Source organism: Saccostrea echinata, unplaced genomic scaffold, assembly GCF_033153115.1.
Source record: "Saccostrea echinata isolate AGI-Se365-2 ecotype Australia unplaced genomic scaffold, CSIRO_AGI_Sech_v1 ptg000028l, whole genome shotgun sequence".
Taxonomy (NCBI): Eukaryota; Metazoa; Mollusca; class Bivalvia; order Ostreida; family Ostreidae; genus Saccostrea; species Saccostrea echinata.
In genome coordinates this window covers 5,387,716-5,410,443 of record NW_026889777.1, presented here as the reverse complement: position 1 = coordinate 5,410,443, position 22,728 = coordinate 5,387,716, and the positions used below count along the sequence as shown (strand labels likewise).

The 22,728-nt window shown below is 31.8% G+C and overlaps 1 protein-coding gene across 1 annotated transcript; it reads left to right on the top strand.

Annotated features, from left to right (window-relative positions):
- The first annotated feature begins 16,099 nt into the window (after nt 1–16,099).
- Nucleotides 16,100–21,637, top strand: LOC133193658 (otolin-1-A-like). Its single transcript, XM_061329614.1, has 4 exons — nt 16,100–16,109; nt 17,842–17,925; nt 18,112–18,250; nt 21,161–21,637. The coding sequence occupies exons 2-4, from the start codon at nt 17,854–17,856 to the stop codon at nt 21,556–21,558; spliced, it is 609 nt and encodes a 202-aa protein (XP_061185598.1). The 5' UTR covers nt 16,100–16,109; nt 17,842–17,853; the 3' UTR covers nt 21,559–21,637.
- The last annotated feature ends 1,091 nt before the right edge of the window (nt 21,638–22,728 follow it).

Sequence of the window (22,728 nt, the reverse complement as noted above, 5' to 3'; positions counted from 1 at the left end):
CTAAAGCATTAAAAAATAATATCAAACAAATATTTCCTTTCATTAGTTCTATGAATAAGTTTATGTAAATTTCAAAAAGAATCAAAATATTTTAAGTATATGTTAATATGGAATTGTTAAGAATTTTAGCTTTAGAAATTTCTTTTTAAAAAAGCTTTATAGCATAAGCAAAATATTTTGTACTGTAATTTTAATTTTGATGTAATAAAACATTAAAAACATTAAATGATTATTGACTTTATTAAATGATAATTTACAATGTAATTGTCTCAGTATTTATTTATAACATTGTTAAAACAAACTAATGTTTGTAGATCTCAAGTTATTTTAATACTGATATTGTGTATCTTCCAATTTTTAATTTTTCACATGACATTGACTTGACAAAGTGTATTTGTTCTGGACAAGTAGATTTATCAATTTCTAAGATTAAAGATTAGGAAATAGCATGTAAAAATGAAAGTACATGATTGTACAAGTATTTTCTTTAGGTTTGGATGGAGCTTGTGCTTTTAACAAGCAGTATTTATGTTGCTGTTATACCAGACCTCCAATTGCAAGTGTGTATTGCATAATTTAATACATTCCATTATTTTTTAGAGTGTGCATTGCATAATTTAATACATTCCATTATTTTTTAGAGAAAAAGTTGTTGATTTTCAATGTTGTACCACAGACATATCAATTATATGCACCAGTACATTACACTCTAAAATAAAAATAATGCAACTGAAAATCGTTGGCTTTTGATTAGTATTGAAGGTCGAGAGGTCATGAAAAAGGATTTCTACAATTGGTATTGATGATCTTGAAGAACATGACCGCTATGTAATTCTCCTGTACTAGTGGTAGTGTGTTTATAAACATAATCAGTCTCTAAAGTAGTAGTTCTTCATTGCAAATTTGCAATCAGAGATTGAACATGCCAAAGTTTTTTTGTGATTGGATAAAGATTCCAATATTAGAGACATACATGTACTTAAAAGCAGTCCTGTCAAGCATTATTAAAGCCTGCAATTTGACTTCCTGTAGGCAAGCGTTGGGTTATTGGTAGCGAACCAACAGATCTTATGCCTAATTTGTATTTGCTGCTTACATGCTTTGGTAAAGAGGAATTCTGAATGATGTGAACACCCAACTACAAAGTACTTGATTCATATTAAAGGATTGTAGATATCGATGGCAACTTTTTAAACTGATTTTTGTTTGCATATGATGCTGATGGTAATCGCTTCTTTAAGATCCTTTCCGATTCACTCCAGAGTGCCTCTAAATGCTACGTTGCTGAGGTTTTTTACTTATATGTTAATCATGATTAAATCAGACATTGGGATTTATTTGTGCGGTCACAGTGCATGACAGGTCGTAAATGAAGATTAAGAATAGATGCTAATTAATTACTGTAACTTTGGGTATCTCCGACTTTACATCTAGGGTTGCCTGCTGATTCATGACTTAATGAAACATCTTGTTTTCTGCCTTTAAAAAAAGGAATTGTTCTAATCCAGTTTGGACTCATGGATCCTGTCATAGTGCAATGGATAAATCTTTCGTAGGGAATGTTGTTGAAGGTCTTTGCAAAGTCGAGAAGGGTAACACGAATTTTTTCTTCCAGAGAGGCTTCTTGTCAAATATGTTTTTATTGTGTCTTACGTGAACGCATATTACAAAATCCTTGTTGTGTGTATGTGAGAAATGATGGTCATCAAGTGCCCCCAAATCTTTGTATAGACAATATATCTTTCACTTTGAACATGAATAAAGGACTCCTGTAGGTAGTGTTGTGGGTGAATTAAAAAAATAATGACCACCAAATTGAAATTTTTAGAAAAAATTCAACTACCCATATTTTTTTCACTAATATATCATCCTGTATGAAATGTTCCGCCTGGAATATAGGGGAAATAGAAGCCTACTTTGAGAAGGATTCCTGGCGTCAGTTTGTCTCACTACATACATGGTGATATACAGGTTCCGGGCGTAAACCAAGGGGAAACAGAGAGGAATTGAGCAGGAATTTGAGGAGAAAAATGCAAATGAGTTACGCCCTGAAAAAAAATGACGCCTGAAAAAAATTACGCCTGGAAACTAAAATGTTCCGCCCGGAATATAGGGGAAATAGAAGCCTACTTTGAGAAGGATTCCGGGCGTCAGTTTGTCTCACTACATACATGGTGATATACAGGTTCCGGGCGTAAACCAAGGGGAAACAGAGAGGAATTGAGCAGGAATTTGAGGAGAAAAATGCAAATGAGTTACGCCCTGAAAAATAAATGACGCCTGGAAAAAATTACGCCTGGAAACTAAAATAACGCCTGAAGCAGAATTACGCCTGGAAAGTCATTATTATTATATAATACTATGTGACCTAAAAACCTATATAGCCAATAAAAGCAAAATTATGATTTACAATGTTAAAGTTGAAAATTTATCCTTTTGAACTGTAAGAAAACATAATGACAAGTCATTAACATCTAAAACAGTATAAAAATATATTATAAAACATGAAAGCTGTTTTATTTCTTTGCATAAGGGACACTGAGACAACATCAGGAGTGTAAAATAATGTGTATAAGAATTTGATAAACTTTTTGATTTTTTTTTTATCGCTCCAGAAATGACAACATGGACAATGAATCAAACAAATTACTTAACATCAGTTCATTTACTCAGTACTTTACAGTTTGAGTGCCTCTATGTCATCTCAGAATGTGTTCAAGGAAACTCGAATAATCTAAAGAGTCAATAACAATCATTGTACATTCAAATTTACCTAAATACAGTTGTAGGTACCAGATATTAATTATCACACCTACCAGCAGATACTGTGTCATCCAGAACAAGTGTAAAAGCCTTAACATTGATATATATGTATTTCCTATTTCACTCACACTAAACTCCCTCCTTAATCCTAATGAAATTCAAACGTAACCTCCTATCTGAAATGACCCTTAATTGATAATTAAATAGTCCAATCAGAGGCTTTACTCCTCCTGAAAGTTCCAGGCGTAATTTTTGTTTCAATTTTCCTGCTATTTTACGCCAGGGAACTTGCAAATTGACGCCCGGAAAGTAGATATGACGCCTGGTAGACGCCTCTTCTACTCGGGCGTAACTTTTCTAAAGTCCATCTCCATCTCAAGTACGCCCGGAATTGGCCAATTCCTGCTATATTCCACCCATATTCCAGGCGGAATCCGCCTTTAAATTTCATACAGGAAATATTGTACATGCATTCTAGTTAAAATTCCTGAAGTTACAATATCATAGACAATTGGATTAAAAAAGTTTCAGAATTTTTATAAGTAAAACTTTATTTGAAAACAGAAAATATCACTACATCCAAAAAGACTTTCTGAAATACATAATCAAAAGAAATTGTAGTTTTTTATGCTTCAAAACGGTATCAGAGATATAAATTATTAAATCTAAACCTTGATTGAGCTTCTTCTCTTGTATATGTGGAAAATTTAGATTGTTATTTTACATAATTTTTTTCAATTCTTGTTTGAAAAGTTTGAATATGAAAGAAATATGAAACAATAAAATTCACCCGAAATCACTTTTTTGTCCATTTAAGTCAATTTTTAAATCTAAGCCAAAAGAGAATTTTGAAGTTTTCTTACAAAAAATACTAGATTTTGAAGTGACGTACACTATTTTACATTATTGTGTTGCACTCCTGACATCTAATATGTATTTTATCTAACATTGTTTTAAAAATTATATCACAAAATAACCCATTCTCAGTTCGTAAATCAGATCGTCCTCTTGATATTTTTTATCAAAACCGGCAAGTATTTAATATTTTCAAGATTTCAAAACATGAATATTTGCAATGTGTAATATAAACAAATTGTATTTAAAAATGTGTTAAGTGATGAAAACTATTCTCTGAATTGACTGTAAAATGTCTGAAATTAGTTGAAAGACATAATGTTTTGAACATCAAAAAGTATCAAACATTTTTTTTTCTGCAATTTATTTTTAGTAAAGATAGATGAAGATCATTGATAATTATGAAACAGTTTTGTTGCACTCCTGACTTCAGTAAAATCAAAAATAAATAGCATAGAATATAAAAATTCATAAAGTGTTGGCAACATCAAGTGGTAACATCAAGTGGTAACAAAATTGTGCAGCAATATTTATAGTCCTATGCTTCCTAGTTAAAACACATGAAAGTATTTAAAGGTGGCTTTTTATCTTAAATTATTCCCTATTTATGTCAAAAAACTAGCTAAAATATATATTATGAGGATAAAATATATTTTATAGTATATTTTCCTTCACAGGACAAACACTGTAAGCAACTGAGGTCAACCAGAAACATTCTACTCATCAATTTTTTCTTTATGTTTATTAATATTTGAAGAATTGAACTTGTTCTGTTGTTTCAGTGAAGTTGAGGTGGAATTACCGGTACTTGAATTTTATAACAATTTTTCAGTGTGTTTATTTTTTACATTCACAAAAAAAAAAAAAAAAAAAAAAAAAAATCAAAGAAAAGATAAAAACACATCTGATTTGATAAAATTGAAAAAGAGAAGGATTTTAATAATAAAATTGTAACTTATTTAGTACTAAATTATAATAGATCATTATTAATTAAAGAATATTTCTTAACATGAATAGACGTCTTTTCATCATACAATTTGAATCTTTAAAAAAATGTGTTACACTCCTGACCTTAGAAATGTAGATCTGAAACACAGACAGACCCTGTAATGGATAAATCTATTTGGTAAAAATGTTCTTTGAACACTGTGCCGGATAAATCTGCCACTTCCAAAGTGGCAAATCGGCGCCCGCCAAACTCTTAGTTTACATAAAATCCATAAAATTGTGTCTTTATTTTCCAAAATAAAAACCAGAGAATCATATACAGTACTGATAAAAATAAAAATTTTTCATGCTGGAGCACAAAACATCGAACATCAGAAAACATCTCTGACATTATTGGATATGCACAGATACTTGGCTCTCATTAATGTTGCTGCTTGTGATTTATATAACATTTAAAGTTTTAAATTGTATACATTTATCAGTTATTGTTTTACACTTTGAAAATTCTTTTCTGACATAATTGTCTTCCAGATTTTTAAAATCGATGTTTTTTGGCAACACTACATTTTTTTCTGTTGCATTTATGACATGGGTATAACATTTTTTTTTCAACATCGGGCATGACAAATAGGTTTAACAAAAATTGCTACAGTCTACATCTAAAGCTTAATACTTTAAAATTATTATTAAAGTCTTTATTTACAACATAGACCATTATTATTTATTTTACAAATCTTCAAAAAATATTGAATTTTCAATATGTCACATAAAGGTGTTGCACTCCTGACATTTTGGGCATGACTTTTTTTTATTTGGCAGGTACTTAGACACTACCTAAAGACATATACTGAGACATTGAAATTTATTCCCATTGCCTGTATTTTTAGTACAGGTTGATAAATATGTGTTTGGTCATTTTTTTAATTCACCCCTGTCACTTATTTTAATTAATAGGCAACATCGGTCATCTCCACGGATTCTGGACTATGAATTGTATATATAATGAGGATAGGTACAATGCTGTTTCAAAATTTCAAAGATCCCATTACAAGCCTTACAGAAACTCGTCTAATTAATTGTTTCCTAATTCTGGACTTTTTAATATATTGATGGGATTCTTTGGAAAAAAAAATAGCTTCGGCCCTAGTCAGGAACGATGGAGGTGTTTTCACTTGTGAAGACAAATAATGCAGTTAAAATCATACTTCCATCCAAAGTTTTGTACTTTAAACACCAAGATAAAATATTGACAATGTGTGCTCTCTACAGCATAAATATAATATAAACTTATGCCATTATACCACAATGTATCCTGCAAAATTTAAACATACCATTTTTTTGCCACCTTGGCAATACCATAAGCCTCCACGGTAAATTTCCTAGGCCACCACGGCCAGAACCACTATGGTTCTAATATAAAAAGAAGAAAAAACATATTTACCTTCCTTCTCCGGAAAAACGCGTCTCTCCCCTCTAAGTGCTGCGCTTATCACGTGATTTCGCTGAGGGTAACAAATACACAGTGCTGACTAAAGGTATTCAACTCGGTACCAATCAGGCATGGTCTATTGGGATAATGTCTATTTTGCGCAGGGAGTGGATCCCTAAGATTCTTTTTTTGACTTTCGACCTTACATGTATGGTCTGTTCGGTGGATCTATTGACATCTGGGTGATTTCAGATGCTTATGTCTTTTTATCTGTAGCTTTGCATGTGGTATAAGCATTTTTCAAGATTAAATTTCTGTTGTTTGGGTCCATCCGCAGATTGGCATGGCTTCACTGTGTTTATTCATTGCGACATGCCTATACAGAAAGGGAATTGCTGTGCCCATTGATATACTTATTTGAAGCAACATGTAGATACTTCTAATTTAAAGGAGTTGTCAAAGTAAAATGAGATTTATTCTATGAATCTGCAAGGGCAGAAATATTCCACCATAACAATCAATTATTACAACTTATTTCTTTTATATCACTTAAATCAGGTTTTGAATGAATAATTCATTAATGACATGTCATGAAATAATTATAAATATACACATGTTATTTATGTCTACATGCGAGTTATATTTTAACTTGCAAGATGGTTATGTTAACATGCAACTTATCTATGTCATCATGCAACTTATTTATGTCAACATGCTACATATTTATGTCAACATGCGACTTATTTATGTCAACATGCGAGTTATATTTTAACATGCAAGATATTTATGTCAACATGCAAGATAATAAGTTGCAGTTCAACATACATATCTCGCATGTTGACATAATTAACTCGCATGTTAACATTATTATCTTGCATGTTGACATAAATAAGTTGCAGGTCTACATAATTATCTCGTATGTTAACATAAATAAGTCGCATGTCAACATAATTCTGTTGCATCTTGCTTGCATGATGTCATATAATGGCGTTGGTAAGTAAAAATTCCTAACATCAAAATTTAGTTTCTCTAAAGAGATTGGTAAATTGCATCTCAAGATAATTATTTTGCATGTTGACATTAATAATTCGCATGTCTACATACTTATGTTGCATGTTAACATCATTTATTTTGCATGTAGGGGGGCAGAAATATGCCACCATAAATGTGTTTAGATTTCCAAACTGATATAATCCAATTCCATAACATTTGACGTATTCCCTCACAACTTCTTTAATGACTAAATTCTAACCCCTGACAGACGTGTCATCAGATATGCTTACGTACTACTACTTATAATACTTTATTTAAAGAAGGTAACCTGATTAGTGCAAGCATATTTTCCCCCAGGGCCTTCTTTCAATAAACTTTATAAACATAAATACATGTATACATTACAAACATACAAGTGCATAAATATATACAGATAAGCAAATAAGAATGACAAATTATTTCGACATTTGAATTATATAATTTTTTACTTGGTTTTTGAAAGCTTTTAGTGTAGGCGACATTTCTATATGTACAGGTAAGTCATTCCATAACCTGCCATCGGAATATTGGAAAGAATTTTCATTTTTTCAGTAATTTGGAAGGAAGTTTACATTTATGAATAGGTTCACACAAATCCAAGTTGGATTTGGATCGAAGATTGTATTGATTATTAAGTAAGTTGATCATGGACAGAGAGCCAATCAAATTTCCCAAAGAGGGGTCTTGAGGGCGCATCAGAGGGAGAATCTAAAACATATCTTGCAGCACGTTTCTGAAGTTTATGAACTTTATTAAGATTTGAGTGTGATGTAGTACCCCAAACTGTTAGACAATAATCAACGGTAGGCATTATATAGGCATTATAAAACAAACTTTCGCGTTTGAATAGGAAGATACTTTTTAATTCTACGGAGGACAGATATATGTGACAGTGATTTACACACATGGTCAATATACACACTGTGCTGTAAAGAATTATCTTAATATACTCCAAGGATTTTTTCATGTGTAACATTGTCTTAATTGTGATTGATTTGATATGCATAGACAAAAATCATTCTCTGAAAAATTCGATCTCTTCTGATATGTACCGACTAACATGCATTTAGTTTTTGTAGCATTTAGAACAATCTGATTTTGAGAGCACCATTTTTCTACACAAGCAATATCTATTGATAATGCATTTACAATAGATTGAAGATCTTTCCCCAGATGCGTGTAGAGTGGCATCGTCGGCAAATAAATATATATGTTAGATTTTTTAATACATAAAGGAAGATCGTTAATGTAGAATAAAAACAGAAGAGGTCCTAGTATATAGACCCCTTGGAACTCCCGCTGTGACTTGCTGATACGATGATTGTTTGTTGGACAGGTGCACATTTTGAAGTCTGTCACTTAAATATGATCGACACCATTGTAAATTAATTTCATTAAAATCATAACACTGTATTTTTTTTTTTTTAAAAGAATATCATAATTTATACTAGGTCAAATGCTTTACTGAAGTCGAGTAAAACGGTACCAACAAGTTTTCTATGGTCCTTTTCGTTTAACCATTCATCTGTAATTTTTGATAGAGCTGTTTGACAAGATTAGAGTTCTCTGAAACCTGACTGTGATTCTACTATGAGATCAAAGTCTGAAAAAAGAGATCTTATTCAGTGTTCCCAGAAAGAATTGAGATTTTTTTTTTATAATACATTTATATAAAATAATGGACGAATAACGTACACTATAATTTAATGTTACTATTTTTATTTTATGACAATACCGCCAACATTCTTATGATACATGCAGTTTTCATGGATAACCTCCCATTTATTTTATATACTTCCTGTGGTCTGCTGATGTTCAGAATCATTGCTTTTGAAAAAACAAAACCTATTTAAGTAATGTATAAGCAAGGGATTGTTAAATCTGGTTATATTTCTGACACACTATCTATTTCGTATTGTGTGATACAAAATATAAAAAAAGGAGGGGAATTCAGTTAAGGAAAAGAGATTATAGGCCTAGTAAACTAATATTCACAGATCAAACAGGGGTTGGATATGTGCTCAGTAAGAACAGCATTAATGTAGAAAATGGGGTTTCATTCCTAGCCCTACCAGCTCTTTCTCTGCCGAATTCCTTTCCATTTTCAATATTTTGTCCCACGTTGATCAAAAGTAGACTGGAATACTCAGTGTTAAAGAAGTATCGCTGGTTTTGCAATTCTTTGATAATAAACATCTACATGGGCTTTTCTTTTTTCAAAAACACTCATTTTGAACCTCAGCAATCGACCAAAGTATACAAAGAAAACAGTGAATTATGCATGAAAACTGCATATAAAATCAGAAAGTAGCAAGAATTGTCATTTTATTAAAAATTGATTTCAAACTATAAATATTTTAATTTAAAATATTTGGAAAAAAACATTACACGAAAAAAATCTCAATAATTTCTGGGAACACTCTATATTTTGCTACATGTTTTTCTATAATTTTTGATAATGCTTGTAAAATATAGAAATGGGTATAAAATTATTCGGATCTAATTTGTCACCCTTTTTAAAAACTGGAGTAACTTTAATTGTGCAAGTTTAAAACTCTCAGGAAAAATACCAATGCTAGTATTTATTATATGTGTCACAGGTTTATGTATTATTCTTGAAGTAAGTTTTAATAGACGTGGGCCGATGGTATCTACACCTGATGATTTACTAACATCTAACATACTAAGTAAAAACAAAACAAAACACTTCATCATGATTTATAAGCGGGATACCAAACTTGTCTGTGCCTAATTTAGACTGTAGAAAACTCAAAAGACATTGAAAGTCACACTCCTCTTTACATACATCTTTAAGGAGTTTAGCAGAAACATTTGAGAAATGAGAATTAAACGTCTCTACAATTTCTTGTGTACCCTCTGTGATATTATTATTTTGTGCCAGTGCGGCTGGAATATAATTTTGTTGTTCAGAGGTTAATTTAGTTGATGCGTTCCACATCTGCCGTGGATTTTTGTTTTGTTCTATAGTTGATTTAATAATTTATTTTTACTTTTCAATAAGAGATGTGACCTTGTTTCGCCATATTCTGTAGTTTACAAAGTCTTTATTTTTTATGAAGTTTATTACGCGTGTGCTGTGCGTCAAGGATTTCTAGTGTTAACAATTTAAGTCTTGCGTCAAACTTCACTTTTTTGTTTTTACTGTCTAATACAGCATTTAAAAAAACAAAAATTTGTTAATGCGTCATTTGAATTAGAAAATAACTCTAAGGATTGAAAATTTACCTCGTTCAAGTCTGAGAGAAAATTCATTTCGTTAAACTGCATGAAGCCTCTATATGTTATCTCTGTGTGTTTATACTTATTCACATCCTTTATCATGTAATTTTTCTCGTAAAACAGATAGGATAGTGGTCTGATATTGCAATTGTAGGATCAACAGATATGTGACAAGTTGCTTACATTATAGATGTCTCGTATGATTGGATATACAATTTCATAGGGCGTGGAAATCGAGGGCGCAGAGCGTCCTCGATTTCCACGCCCCATGAAACCGTATATCCAATTATAAGAGACATATTATGTACACTATATCCTGTCCCTAAACTCAGTATGAAATGCATTGCTTCTGCCAGCAATGTCCTTCAAGCAAAATCATTTACTTAAAGCATTAGGACCCTGAATGGAATGAATTCAAATTTAAATAAATTGCCTTCCAAGATCTGAAAGTGTATCATTACATGTATCAATAGATAAAGTCACATAGCAATGAAATATGGAGCTCTGAAACTATTGATGGAGGAAAGATTACAATTAGTTTAAAATTATTTGTATTAATATATATGTTCTGCGCACAAGTAACAGCGGTCTAAGTCCTTCATAGAAGCAGCGACGATGCAAAAGAGACGCTCTTTGGTTGATGATAACAGTGGCATACTAATAGAGAAGTTCCTTCAGTTTACAATATGGGGCGGAGATAAGATTTACATCAGGCATTCCTTCTTTTAAAAAGACAAATATTGCTTCTAGATTCAAGTATGCAGCTAACTCTTTTTTTTTTTTTTATTTATTTTAATATGTAAATTGCTACACGTGCAAAGCAACACATTACTATAAAACTTGTTTATTAAAGTGGAAAAGAACCCAAGCTTTTCAATTTTTAAAAATCAGCAAAACTGTTAAATAATAATAATCACTTCTGCAGATTTTCCCAAAAGCAGGAAGCAAGAATCAAGTGATAATAAGTAAAGGTTTTCAATGTGAGAAAGATGGGGGTAGTCATACGTACCAGGGACAAGAACTGACAATATGTTAGTGACATCTTTATATATATATATATATATATCGTCAAATCAAAGTAAAAAGAAATACAGCAAAATATAGATTATTCGTGATACTCCTGACAAGGCATCTGTGATACTGTCTTTGCTTAATTACACCATCAACACTGTAACAACAAACTAGATTTTATAAGTCTTTATACAATTGGATAAACAGTATTATTCAAATATGTACACTTCCAACTGTTTTCTTTGAAAGTTAGATAATTACAACTGAATGTAAATTTCGTCAAGAGAAAGGTCAAGTGCCTTATAGGCATGTCAATCTCTCGCAGCTGTCTTTGTGTCTGACATCTGTTGTTGGGGACTATGGAAATTAACATGGTTAATCTATCCTACATTCATTATTTATACTTACACTTTTCTTTCACATATAAATGTGAATTCATGTATAAGGAATCACTGTTTTAGCTACTTTGTTGGGTATGCCAGGGACAGCAACGATAGTTTGGGATAATTCATGTATATAAACGCGCTTTGCCTGACATTTGTAAGTTTCTTTGAAAATAATAACTCCATCAAAGTTTTCACCTGATCTAAAACAAAGCAACCCCGATTCCTACATCACTAGCATCAACGGTAAACTTGGATTAATTAGCAACATCTGGGGCTGAACTGGCCCCGGGATCATGGAGCACATGTCAGAAATGTTTATTATAGAAAACAGACAAAATTTAAAATGTTATTGAAAATTCTTTCTCTTTTATTTAGTTCATTTTAATTTTCAAGTATTAATTTATAATCAATATTCATTTTATGAATGACTGAAATTTTGACTAAAGTTTAAGACTGCTTCCTCGTCCTGATTCATTACAGTCTTTTGTCCATTTAAAATTAACCCACCCCTTTTAAAAAAGACTGGCAAGTGAACCAAACGCTGAGGAAAACGGACAGAAATTTTCTTTAAAACCCAACCTTGTCCAAAAATGTTATTTTTTGTAAGACTCAGGGACTATGCGATAGCTTTCGCTTGCGCCATAGTAGACGTTGAAAAACTATTTTATGACCTAAATACTCAACAGAAGCTTTTAGCGAGGTTCAAGGCTAACAAATTCGCTTTAGCCAGAATATAGAAAAATGCAAATATGATTCGAAGATGTTCGTTCCATGAGTTACTATTGATGATTTGTTCATGGATATAGGCGTTTCCTTCTTCAAGGTTGATAATTTCTAGGCACTCTTAAGCTTTCAGTTAGGAGTGCTTACTAGTAACCCTTCACCACATGAAGCTTATTGTCAAAGTTTTGCATTGCCAATTTTGTCAATACTGTCATCGATTATTGTGCGAACTATCTTTGTGACAAAATCGAATTTTTGAAAGTCCATGCACGATATATATGCACCGTCAATTTTCAGTACTAGAAATCTCGATGATCTCTATGCAATCACTTTTAACTGAATAAGTATGTCATTTTCCAGTGTATAATGCACATCTATTCTTAATAACTATAGTTTTATTGGAATCAAATGATAAGCATGCTGCATCATTCTGAAAGATTGCCAGATAATCAATCTCATTTTTTCTATTGAACATTCAAAAGTTGAGCATAAGGATCGACCAAAAGTTATTCATACAAACACTCTAATTATAATTGAAGTTATCCTCAAATGTCTTTACAAACATTATTTTCTCTTTAAAATTTGAAATATCTTAAGGTTTCACCAAAGACAAACTTTTGTTTGTAGATTCTAAAACCAGTTTAACACTGGTCAATACTGTGTTAATGTTCCTAATTGTTATAGGCTGAGAGTCACACTATGCAATGCATAGTTATGAAGTTGACAAAAAACTGGTTGACTTAAAAGTTTTTTTAAGCAAGAGATATTCTCTCTACAAAATAACATGTTAAAATGCACGTGGTCTTTGCAATAGCAGACTTTTTCAGAAAATATAGCCCTTTTATTCACGGGTATTCAGAGGAAAACTGATATTCAAATTATTTCATATATGAAGTGCAAGCTAGCCTCTCTATGAAATTAAATCCACCGTCTAAAAAAAACAAGATCACTAGTCTCAGTCAACCATTTTTTCCTTCAACCATTCCCACAGACTTCTGATCGTGTGACCAAATACAATTTTAAAGATTGATTGATTGATTGTATGTTGTTTTCCGTCCCCTTCGAGAATTTTTCACTCATATAGAGACGTCACCATAGACCGATGAAGGACTTCAAATTTAGACCTTTACTCGGTACTCAGGGCCATTGAGCAGTGAGGGTTCTATATCGTGCCAACGCCTACCTTGACACGGGGCCTCGGTTTTTAAGGTTTCATCCGAAGGACCCGCTATTTTCACTTCAAATTGCCGAGCGCTTTGCGAAGGAATAGTTGCAACGTATTTTTTTTTGACTTAAGTCAGTCGCGGCCATGATTCAAACACACGACCTTCCTATCACGGAGCGACCGCTTTACCGACTGCGCTACCGTGACGGTCAATTTTAAGAAACTGAATACCAAGACTCTTGAACAAATTGTCGTTCAGCAAATAGCAAAAATCAAGCCCTTTAATCAGCGTCTTCTTTCAAACTGTAAATAATATATATTATTCAGCATATTTTAAGAGTCTGAAGAAAGGGTTCAAGCGCCCCTGGACCAGGGATTGTACGCAGTGGACTTATACTGCTCAAGCACAGATGATACAAACAAACTTTTATCAAAAATCTTGAAAATAACAACTTAAGTCATGTTTATATAAGTAATATGAATACATTCAACAGCATATAGCTTTTAATTTTCAAAGTTTCACAATACCGAGATATAAAGTGACAGAAAGCTGTATAGATTAATAAAGGTAGAAATTTAAACATCAGACAAAGTTTAAATTTCTTAACGTTTTAGAAATTTATTATTTGCATCATTTACAACCAGAATAGGTCCAAAAATATTTATCAATCCAGGCATCCATTTTTTTTTTTTTTGTATCATCTGTCCTTATTATTATACCTCATTATAATTATTCTACACAACGCGTTATCTGATTGGTTCTAGATTATCACGTGATCTGGCCATAAAACTTTCATATTTCACGGTCGTCGGCATGCTTTTCATCATATTCCCCCTCTTCGGATACCTAGTGCATTTTCCCGCAATAGTTATCGTTCGTTGAAAGAAAACTCCCGAGAGTAGTAGACGTCATAATAGCCTGGCTTACGTCACAAAATTGATGATTAGTGATGTGTCAAAGGGTTTCAGTAACTTTACGTCAAAAATGAAAGTGAATTTGAGGGCGGTGCCGAATTTGAAAGTTTATGTTTATTTCAAAGTTTTTGCTTGTTTGGGTATAATAAACAATTCATTGCATGAATGTGGGGAAATATAAAGATTTATTCAGCCAAGAAATATATTCCCCTCGGTCGAAGCCCTCGGGGAATATAATATTTCTTGGCTGAATAAATCTTCATATTTCCCTCACTATCATGCAATAAATGTATAATATCTGACTCATGTATGACCTTTTGAAACAGCCCTGACATAAAATTCGATCCTAGATGGGTCTGAATGGCCATATCTGTTCGTATAAATGTAAAGGTCTTAACTATGATTTTTGTATTTTTTAATGTCCCCATGTTTTATCTACAGGAATTCAGTGTAAAATGTTTCACTTTCCTAATCCTAGGTAAAAGTCTTAGGTATACATAATGCATCATAATTTCAGCGCAAATTATATAGCTCTTCCTCACTTGGAAAATATTAATTTTGTTCATGTGTTTCAGGAAAAAAAATTATTCAAAAATGTCAGAAAAAAGTACTTCTTTTGGGAGGGTTTTTATCCTATTTCTTATTGAAATTACTGATCCTGAAAGGTAAATATTGTCCTCGACGCTTCCTGATCATTTCTTCATCCGGAATACTTGCTTTTTATCTTTGAATAATAGGAAGTAAAATTTAAAATTCTACCCCCCGTTTTTATATTAAAGAAAGATTATAATTCAAAATGACAAAGAAATTGTACAAATGTGCACAATTTAAATCCAAAAGATGGTTATTGTATAAATATATGACATCATTGCTTGATGTCCTTTGGGTTGATTGATTGATTGTATGTTGTGTTTCGTCCCCTTCGAGAATTTTTCATTCATGTAAAGACGTCATACCTGTGAAGGGCTACAAATTTAGACCTTTACTTGGCACTCAGAGCCATTGAGCAGTGAGGTTTCTTTATCGTGCCAACGCCTACAGTGACTCAGGGCCTCGGTTTTTAAGGTCTCATCCTACCTGTGTTTTCGTCTTAGGTTTGACGCGGCGAGGCGAACGAGAATCGAACCCGGATCTCCCGATCACGAGGCGAGCGCCCTACCACTAGGCTACCGTGACTGGTTTATTTGATAGAAGAGCAGGTTGTACTCGACAAAATTATAACATCAGTATTACTTTATGAAGAGTATCCTTTATATTAAAAAAGTAACATGCTGTTTTTATTGCTTCAAGTTTAACAAACATGACACAGGTTGTATCGAAACATATCATTCAACACCCACAGAGTCTTATTCACATGGACACGTCCCTATCATCTACACGAGCAACAGGTTGGTATTTTTACAAAATAAAGCAATAAAAATATTATCGCAACTATCAAATTAATCGGCAAGCAAAACGAAATAATTTGCATTATAATAATGAACTGAAATGAAATATATTTGTCAATTAAGAACAAAAGACGGCACAAGGAATGCTAAGGTAACTATTGATGCTAAAACAACATGTGTCAGAAGAAAATAAATGAAATAAAATAGTGGTCTCTGTTTATTCACATCATATTCTGAATGCTGACAAGGAACTGGTACAGTGCAGAGAACTAATTTTGTTACATAAACCAACATCAGCATAAGCATTAGTAGCATCAGGATCGAGCTAGCATCAGCATCAGCATTTAAAAAACAGCATTACCAGGATCAGCATCAGCAAGGAAAGGATAAAACCAGCATTGACCTACATAAAATCAGCATTATCCTACTACCATCAGAAAATCAATGAGTTTTAATTCAGTAAAAAATTAAAAAAGAAAGAAAGAATATTGGTTAAAGTATTCACATTATTGATACATAGTGAGATATTATGATCAAATAATTGTAAAAGGCACTTTTATTGCTTTAAACGGCAATGCTGAAATTCATTATCTACTTCCGGTAGCATGATGCTACTTCCGGTAGCATTGACCTAATTATAAAACAGCATCAGGATAAGGATTACTAGCATTAATTCAGCAAGCAAAGGAAGCATTCAAATCAGCAAGCAAAGGAAGCATTCAAATCAGCATTGATGCTGTAACAAAATTAGTTTCCTGCACTGTAACTATAATATTATTCCACTATTTCTTTATTTTTACTTGATATTTTTGTAGATTTTGGTTGTGAGTAGTGATGAGTAGCATTTATCAACTATGAACCTTTCGCTGCTTCTTATTCTTGTTAGAGAAATTCTCACTAAATCTGATCCAATAGACCATATTATGTTTAATTTCATTTTAAGCTTACAGAGTTTTAAACTTACATATAGAGCATTTCCTTCTTTATGCCCCCCCCCCCTTTTGCAATATCTTGACAGCGTTCCTTTTATAACATACATGTATGCTGAAATATTGTTTACCTATGTTGAAAAGAAAATATATATAGCATATAATTTGTAAATTATTTTACATGTGCACTGGCGTAGCTGACGATTTTTTTCAGCAGTATAGTTATCAATCTAATTAAAATTAGATGTTCCGAATCCGCTACCACTTGTAGTAAATCTACATCCATCGTCTATATAAGCGTCAAATTTTATACTCTTGTAAATCACGGTATTAACTTCACCATAATGAATGTTTTTTTCATCACTATGAAATTCATATTGTTATATTCCATTTATTTTAAAGTGTTTATATTTTTTTTCTTAAAGCCGAGAATACTTTTCGATATCATCCATTTATCATACTGATATTTTTTTTTTAATGTAAACAGAGATGTATTTTTACCCTTTCTTGTTGAATGAATTAGTCGGTATACATGTATGTTACACGAAAGCAAAGTCTCGTTTTTCATTTTCCCTCGAAAGTTCATATATATATATATATATATATATATATATATATATATATATATATATATATATATATATATATATATATATATATATATATATATATATATATATATATATATATATATATATATATATATATATATATATATAATTAATATTCAAACCTCGTTATCTCGAACTTAAAAGGGCCAGTAGAAAACTTCGAGATATCCAGGGTAAAATACTTAAGGAATAAGGGGTTGAGACTTCCAGTTCACTTCAATATATCCATGGTATTCGAGATATCAGTGTTCGAGATACTTAAGTTCAACTGTATATATATATATATATATATATATATATATATATATATATATATATATATATATATATATATATATATATATATATATATATATTAGTTTCCATTGCAAAGAAACTTTAGGGAATCTTTAGCATTCCCACTTTATAAATTGACTGATATGCGTTGTGTAACATTTTTGTTCCAGGTATCCAACAAAATGTTTGCTAGAGTTTCTAACCTGTGTCTGATCAGTTTGGTTGTGTTCGCAGCTTTGGAGACAGCTCTATCGGTAACTTAAAGAAAGAAAGATATTAAATAGATATTCTGAACGACCGCCTTCGTAACAAATGTTGCGTAGTATCGAAGTCAGAATGAAGAAAAATCCGAATATTGTTTTGTAGTTGGTAAGATATCTGATACATGTTTTAAGATGTATGTTTCTTTTCTTTAATGTTTCGTCTTCATTATCATACAGGATGAAGAAAATTTTAAGAAACCTGAGACCCCGACAATAGAGGATGACGAAAAGAATCCATTGACCCGAGAAGAAAATTTTAAGAATCCTGAGACCCGGGCAACGCCTCATCTTAAAAGGAGATGGTGGAGTAGGAAAGGTTGTTAAAGCAAAACATCATTGATAAGTATAGCTGCAGAACTGTAGGTCTCTGCTTGAGAAAATTCGGACAGGTAAAGCAGAGAGCTACAGATCCAAGCGTTGTAAAAACCTTCAATTTATGCATGCCGCTCTTTTATCGCTCACTTCAGGTATTTCTTCTTGTATTTTATGCTTTTCCCTGCTTTAAGAATGGCATCCAATAATTAACCATATATTTTACTTCTATTCTTCATACTTTATTTATCTTTCAAATGTCCCAAACATCCTTTTATGGTTTTGGAATTTCGGTTTTAAAAATCCCATTCCAACGTCCATGTTGGCGCCGGGTCGTGCGAAAAAAAGTCTTTCAAAGAATATACACTTGCCGACAAAATGTAAATAAAAAAAAATTAGGAGGCTCAAATATCATGTATAGTGTCTATAAAGAAGACATTATGTATGTAAAAAAGAAATGAGTTAAATAAAACTCGGGCGTGTTATTTCAGGATAAGACGAACATGGACGTCGGAATGTATTTTTTTTTAACTGATACTCCAAAACCACATACGGCCGTTAGGAAGCGTTGAAAAGTAAATAAAGTATGAGGAATAGGTGTAAAATATATGGATATGTATAATTATTGGATATTTAAAGCAGGGAAAAGCATAAAATACAAGAAATAATGCCCAAAGCGAGCGACAAAAAAAAAAAAAAATAAAAAATAAATTAAAAAAAAAAAAAAAAAAAAAAAAAAAAAAAAAATCGAAGTTTTTTTTTTTTTTTTTTTTTTACAACGTTTGGATCTGTAGCTCTCTGCTTTATCTGTCCAAATTTTCTCAAGCAGAGAGATACAGTTCTGCAGCTATGATAAGAATAAAAATGAATATCAATGACAAAATTTTAGATTGTAACTGTATGTTGTCTATAGTTCATACAAAAATTCACGAGTACAGTAAGAGGACGACCATTTGATTCTGACAGGGGATGGGGGATGGGCTAGCAAATATTTTTAGAGTCAGAATATTTATTTTCATGCTAGTCAAGGGCAGATTATTTATTTTTAAGACGATCAAGGGCAGATCATTTATTTTCTTCTCACCAGAAAAGGTCCCTGAGCCACAATGCCCAATTGAGTAGTCGAGTAACTTTATCACTTCTGTTCTTAAGAAGATTTCTTTAAAAAAGAGATATTTTTATATTTTCATGAAAAATTGTGATTCATATTATTTATGGTCCCACCCTAACTCTTAGAGGCCTCTGAATCCACACAAAATGGGGATCCTTCAATTTGACTAATATGTCCTAGCAGTCAAAAGAATTCTTTTTCTTATATAAAAATACACGTGTCTTTTTATATACAGAAATATGATTAAAAAAAAAATAATAAAAAAGCTAATTTCAGCGATTTTTGATTTTTATTTTAATGAGTGTATTAAGACACAGAAAACACACAATACATAAAATACACCATCCTGAAACCAGTCTCCTACATGTTTGTATTCACGAGCACAATACCACCTATTCTCCCTTGTAGAGTTGTCGTTCGTCCCTATTAGACCCTTCTGCAATGGGTAAGCGTCAAGATTTTTGATATAAAGTAAAAAAAAAAAAACAAACAAAAAACAAACAAACATGATGCTCCAAGGATTATTTCAAATTAAATTTATAGTTCTAGATCTACATAGTAAATATCTACATTCAAGTAATAACATAAGTAGAGGCATTTGTAAATATTAATATCTTCATTCAAGTACAAACATAAGTAGAGGCATTTGTAAATATTAATATCTACATTCAAGTACAAACATAAGTACAGGCATTTGTAAATATTAATATCTACATTCATGTACAAACATAAGTACAGGCATTTGTAAATATTAATATCTACATTCAAGTACAAACATAAGTAGAGGAATTTGATTATACATGTAATTAATTGAAACAAACGCACTATTTCTCGTGCTTATAACTGTGATATACACGAGCCAACGACAGAGGTGAATGTATAAGCCGATGATAGAGAGTGATTACCCCAGCAAATTGACACCTACGAAAGAGTTCCGTTAATTTAAGTTATAACGATATCAAGTATTAAATTATCAAATCTCAAATATATTTTCCGAAAAGTTAAGTATGCATTTGCTAACTAAAAATTGATGGATAAGTATATTTCAGCTAGAAGAAAAAAATAGGTTTCCAGGCATCCGTAATAAGCATTGCATTTTAGAAATTTGCATTTTTAATACCTATATGAGATTTTTAGTTCTTCTATTTACTTCGATTTTTATAAATACATAGTGTTAAAAAAGTAAAAAAATGATATCATAAGACATTACAGATCATTAGATAAATAATGATTCATTTTGAGACTTATTCAATTAAAGGATAATTTCAAGAGTTATTGTGCCTGGCTAAGATACGGATATCCTTAATTGAAAAAATTGTTGAAGTATGCTTATAAAGAACTAAGTTCTCAGTAAAGTTTAAGTTAAAATTCTAACATATCAAGGTACCTTGCATTACACGGTGTTGGTAAACAAAGATATTTATTATCAAAAGAGCACCAATGGCTACACAAGACAACTTTCAGGTTAATCTTTGTGAAAGGTTGTGAACGATCACGTTTTTATTTCTATGAAATCGTTTTTAAATTCTATTAATATAGGACTTAATTTCTGTTAACGTTTCCCTGGTCATGTTTGTATTTTAGTTTGGTTAAATGTAAGATAGATTTAGACTTTTTCTTCTCTGTCATTTACATTTTTCTTCAAAAAATATATTGTCATAATCATAAGTTTGGCTTTTAAGTAAAAATGCATTTTTGTACCTAGTACTCTTTACAATCAAATTATACACAAAGGTATAGACCTACAGACCACAAAACTTTTAAAAATTCCCCGTTTTTTAAAGTGTTCAAGGTATATTACAGGACCGAGAAAGGTGGCCTTCACTGCATATTTAGGCGATCAGAAAATACATCTTGCTAAGCAGATCATAAGATACTCTCGTGTGACATACAACTTAGGCAGAGGGTACAGACGTGGCATTTTCCGTGCCCCTTCAACTGGAGTGTACGTCTTCTACTTCACATCCATGCCACAACGAGGCAAAGGAGACGCTCTTTGGTTGGTGAAAAATGGAAGATTAGTAGTTGAGTCTGTGTCTGGAAGGCTATCCTCAGCTTACAACATGGGGAGCAATATGGCAATCTTGCACCTAAGACGAGGAAACAAGGTTTGGGTCCAAACCTCCCCGAAATGGAAATCCGCATACACATACAAATATAAGTACTCTGCCAATTCATTTTCTGGCTTTCGTCTGTATTAATCAGTAGTCTGAGAGAAGGCTTGTGCAAAATGGACGGAAATATAGATTATGTTTGAAAATAAATCATTTTGACACCAAATTCATTTTGTTTTAATTGTTATTCATTAAGAAATTCTTTGAAGATGGGATATTTTTTCTGACCTCTTAGATCTTATACTTCTAAAATTATCATTAAAGAATGTGTGTAAAGTAAATCATTCCAAAGAACAATTTGGTTCCATATCATTCATATTTTGAATTATATAGTTCTTAAATGTTAAATTTGAAAAAAAAAAGAATCCTACGTGAAGTTCTACAGTTCCTTCAATATTTTACCTAAATTTTTTTAATTCTTGGTCCAAACTTAGGAATGAAAACTAATTAAGAGGGACAGATGATTTAAATTTAGAACAAAAATAATCTATGTTTCGGGGATATAAAGTTGGATAATAATAAACTGTCTCTAAGTATTTCCGTTATTAGTTCTTAATTATAACAATCTCAATATGGCTTTCTTTTTTGGCGTGATACGAAAATAAATCTTTCTCTTTTTAATGATATCTTATATCTTGTTAGGCCATTATTTACACACTGAATTGTCGACGGATTTTTCCGTTATTTGCCAATCATGACTTGGAGCACACGGCAGGTGTGACCGGTCGGCAGGGGATGCTCACTCCTCCATGGCACCTTATCCTACCTCTGATGTTTTTGAGGTCCGTGTTTGCTCTGCTCCTATTTTGTATTGTTAAATGGACTTTTGAGCTTAAATATTTTTCGTTATCTCCATATATTTCTTAATAATATTTTCTGTCATAACAAAGCACTCCAAAGTTTAGAAAATTGTTTTTTTAATTCAATGCTCTTTATTTCTTTCTATTAGCAAACTTTTGTTCATTTTTATGAAGTTCACAATTATTACCAAAAAACCAAGTCCATATAAATGGAAAGAAGGCGTAAAATTGAAATGACACCGAGTTAATTCCTATATGATATACCAATAAGTATTTATGTGACCAAGTTGAAAATTGAAATATCCAATGCACAACATCAGCAAATTCAATCAATGTTTATTGTCTAACGACATGGTGGCAGGCAGTTGCTAGATTTAATCTAGTTGTTCAGTGGCATTCCTGTGATGACGTGGTCTTTGAAATTAATTATAGGCTCGTTACCTTTATATCAGATAGC

Excerpts from the sequence above, each read along its gene's own strand:
- LOC133193658 (XM_061329614.1), top strand. The coding sequence starts at position 17,854 with ATGTTTGCTAGAGTTTCTAACCTGTGTCTGATCAGTTTGGTTGTGTTC. Across the intron at positions 17,926-18,111 it reads CTTTGGAGACAGCTCTATCG|GATGAAGAAAATTTTAAGAA; the intron begins GTAACTTAAAGA and ends ATTATCATACAG. Across the intron at positions 18,251-21,160 it reads GAGATGGTGGAGTAGGAAAG|GACCGAGAAAGGTGGCCTTC; the intron begins GTTGTTAAAGCA and ends GGTATATTACAG.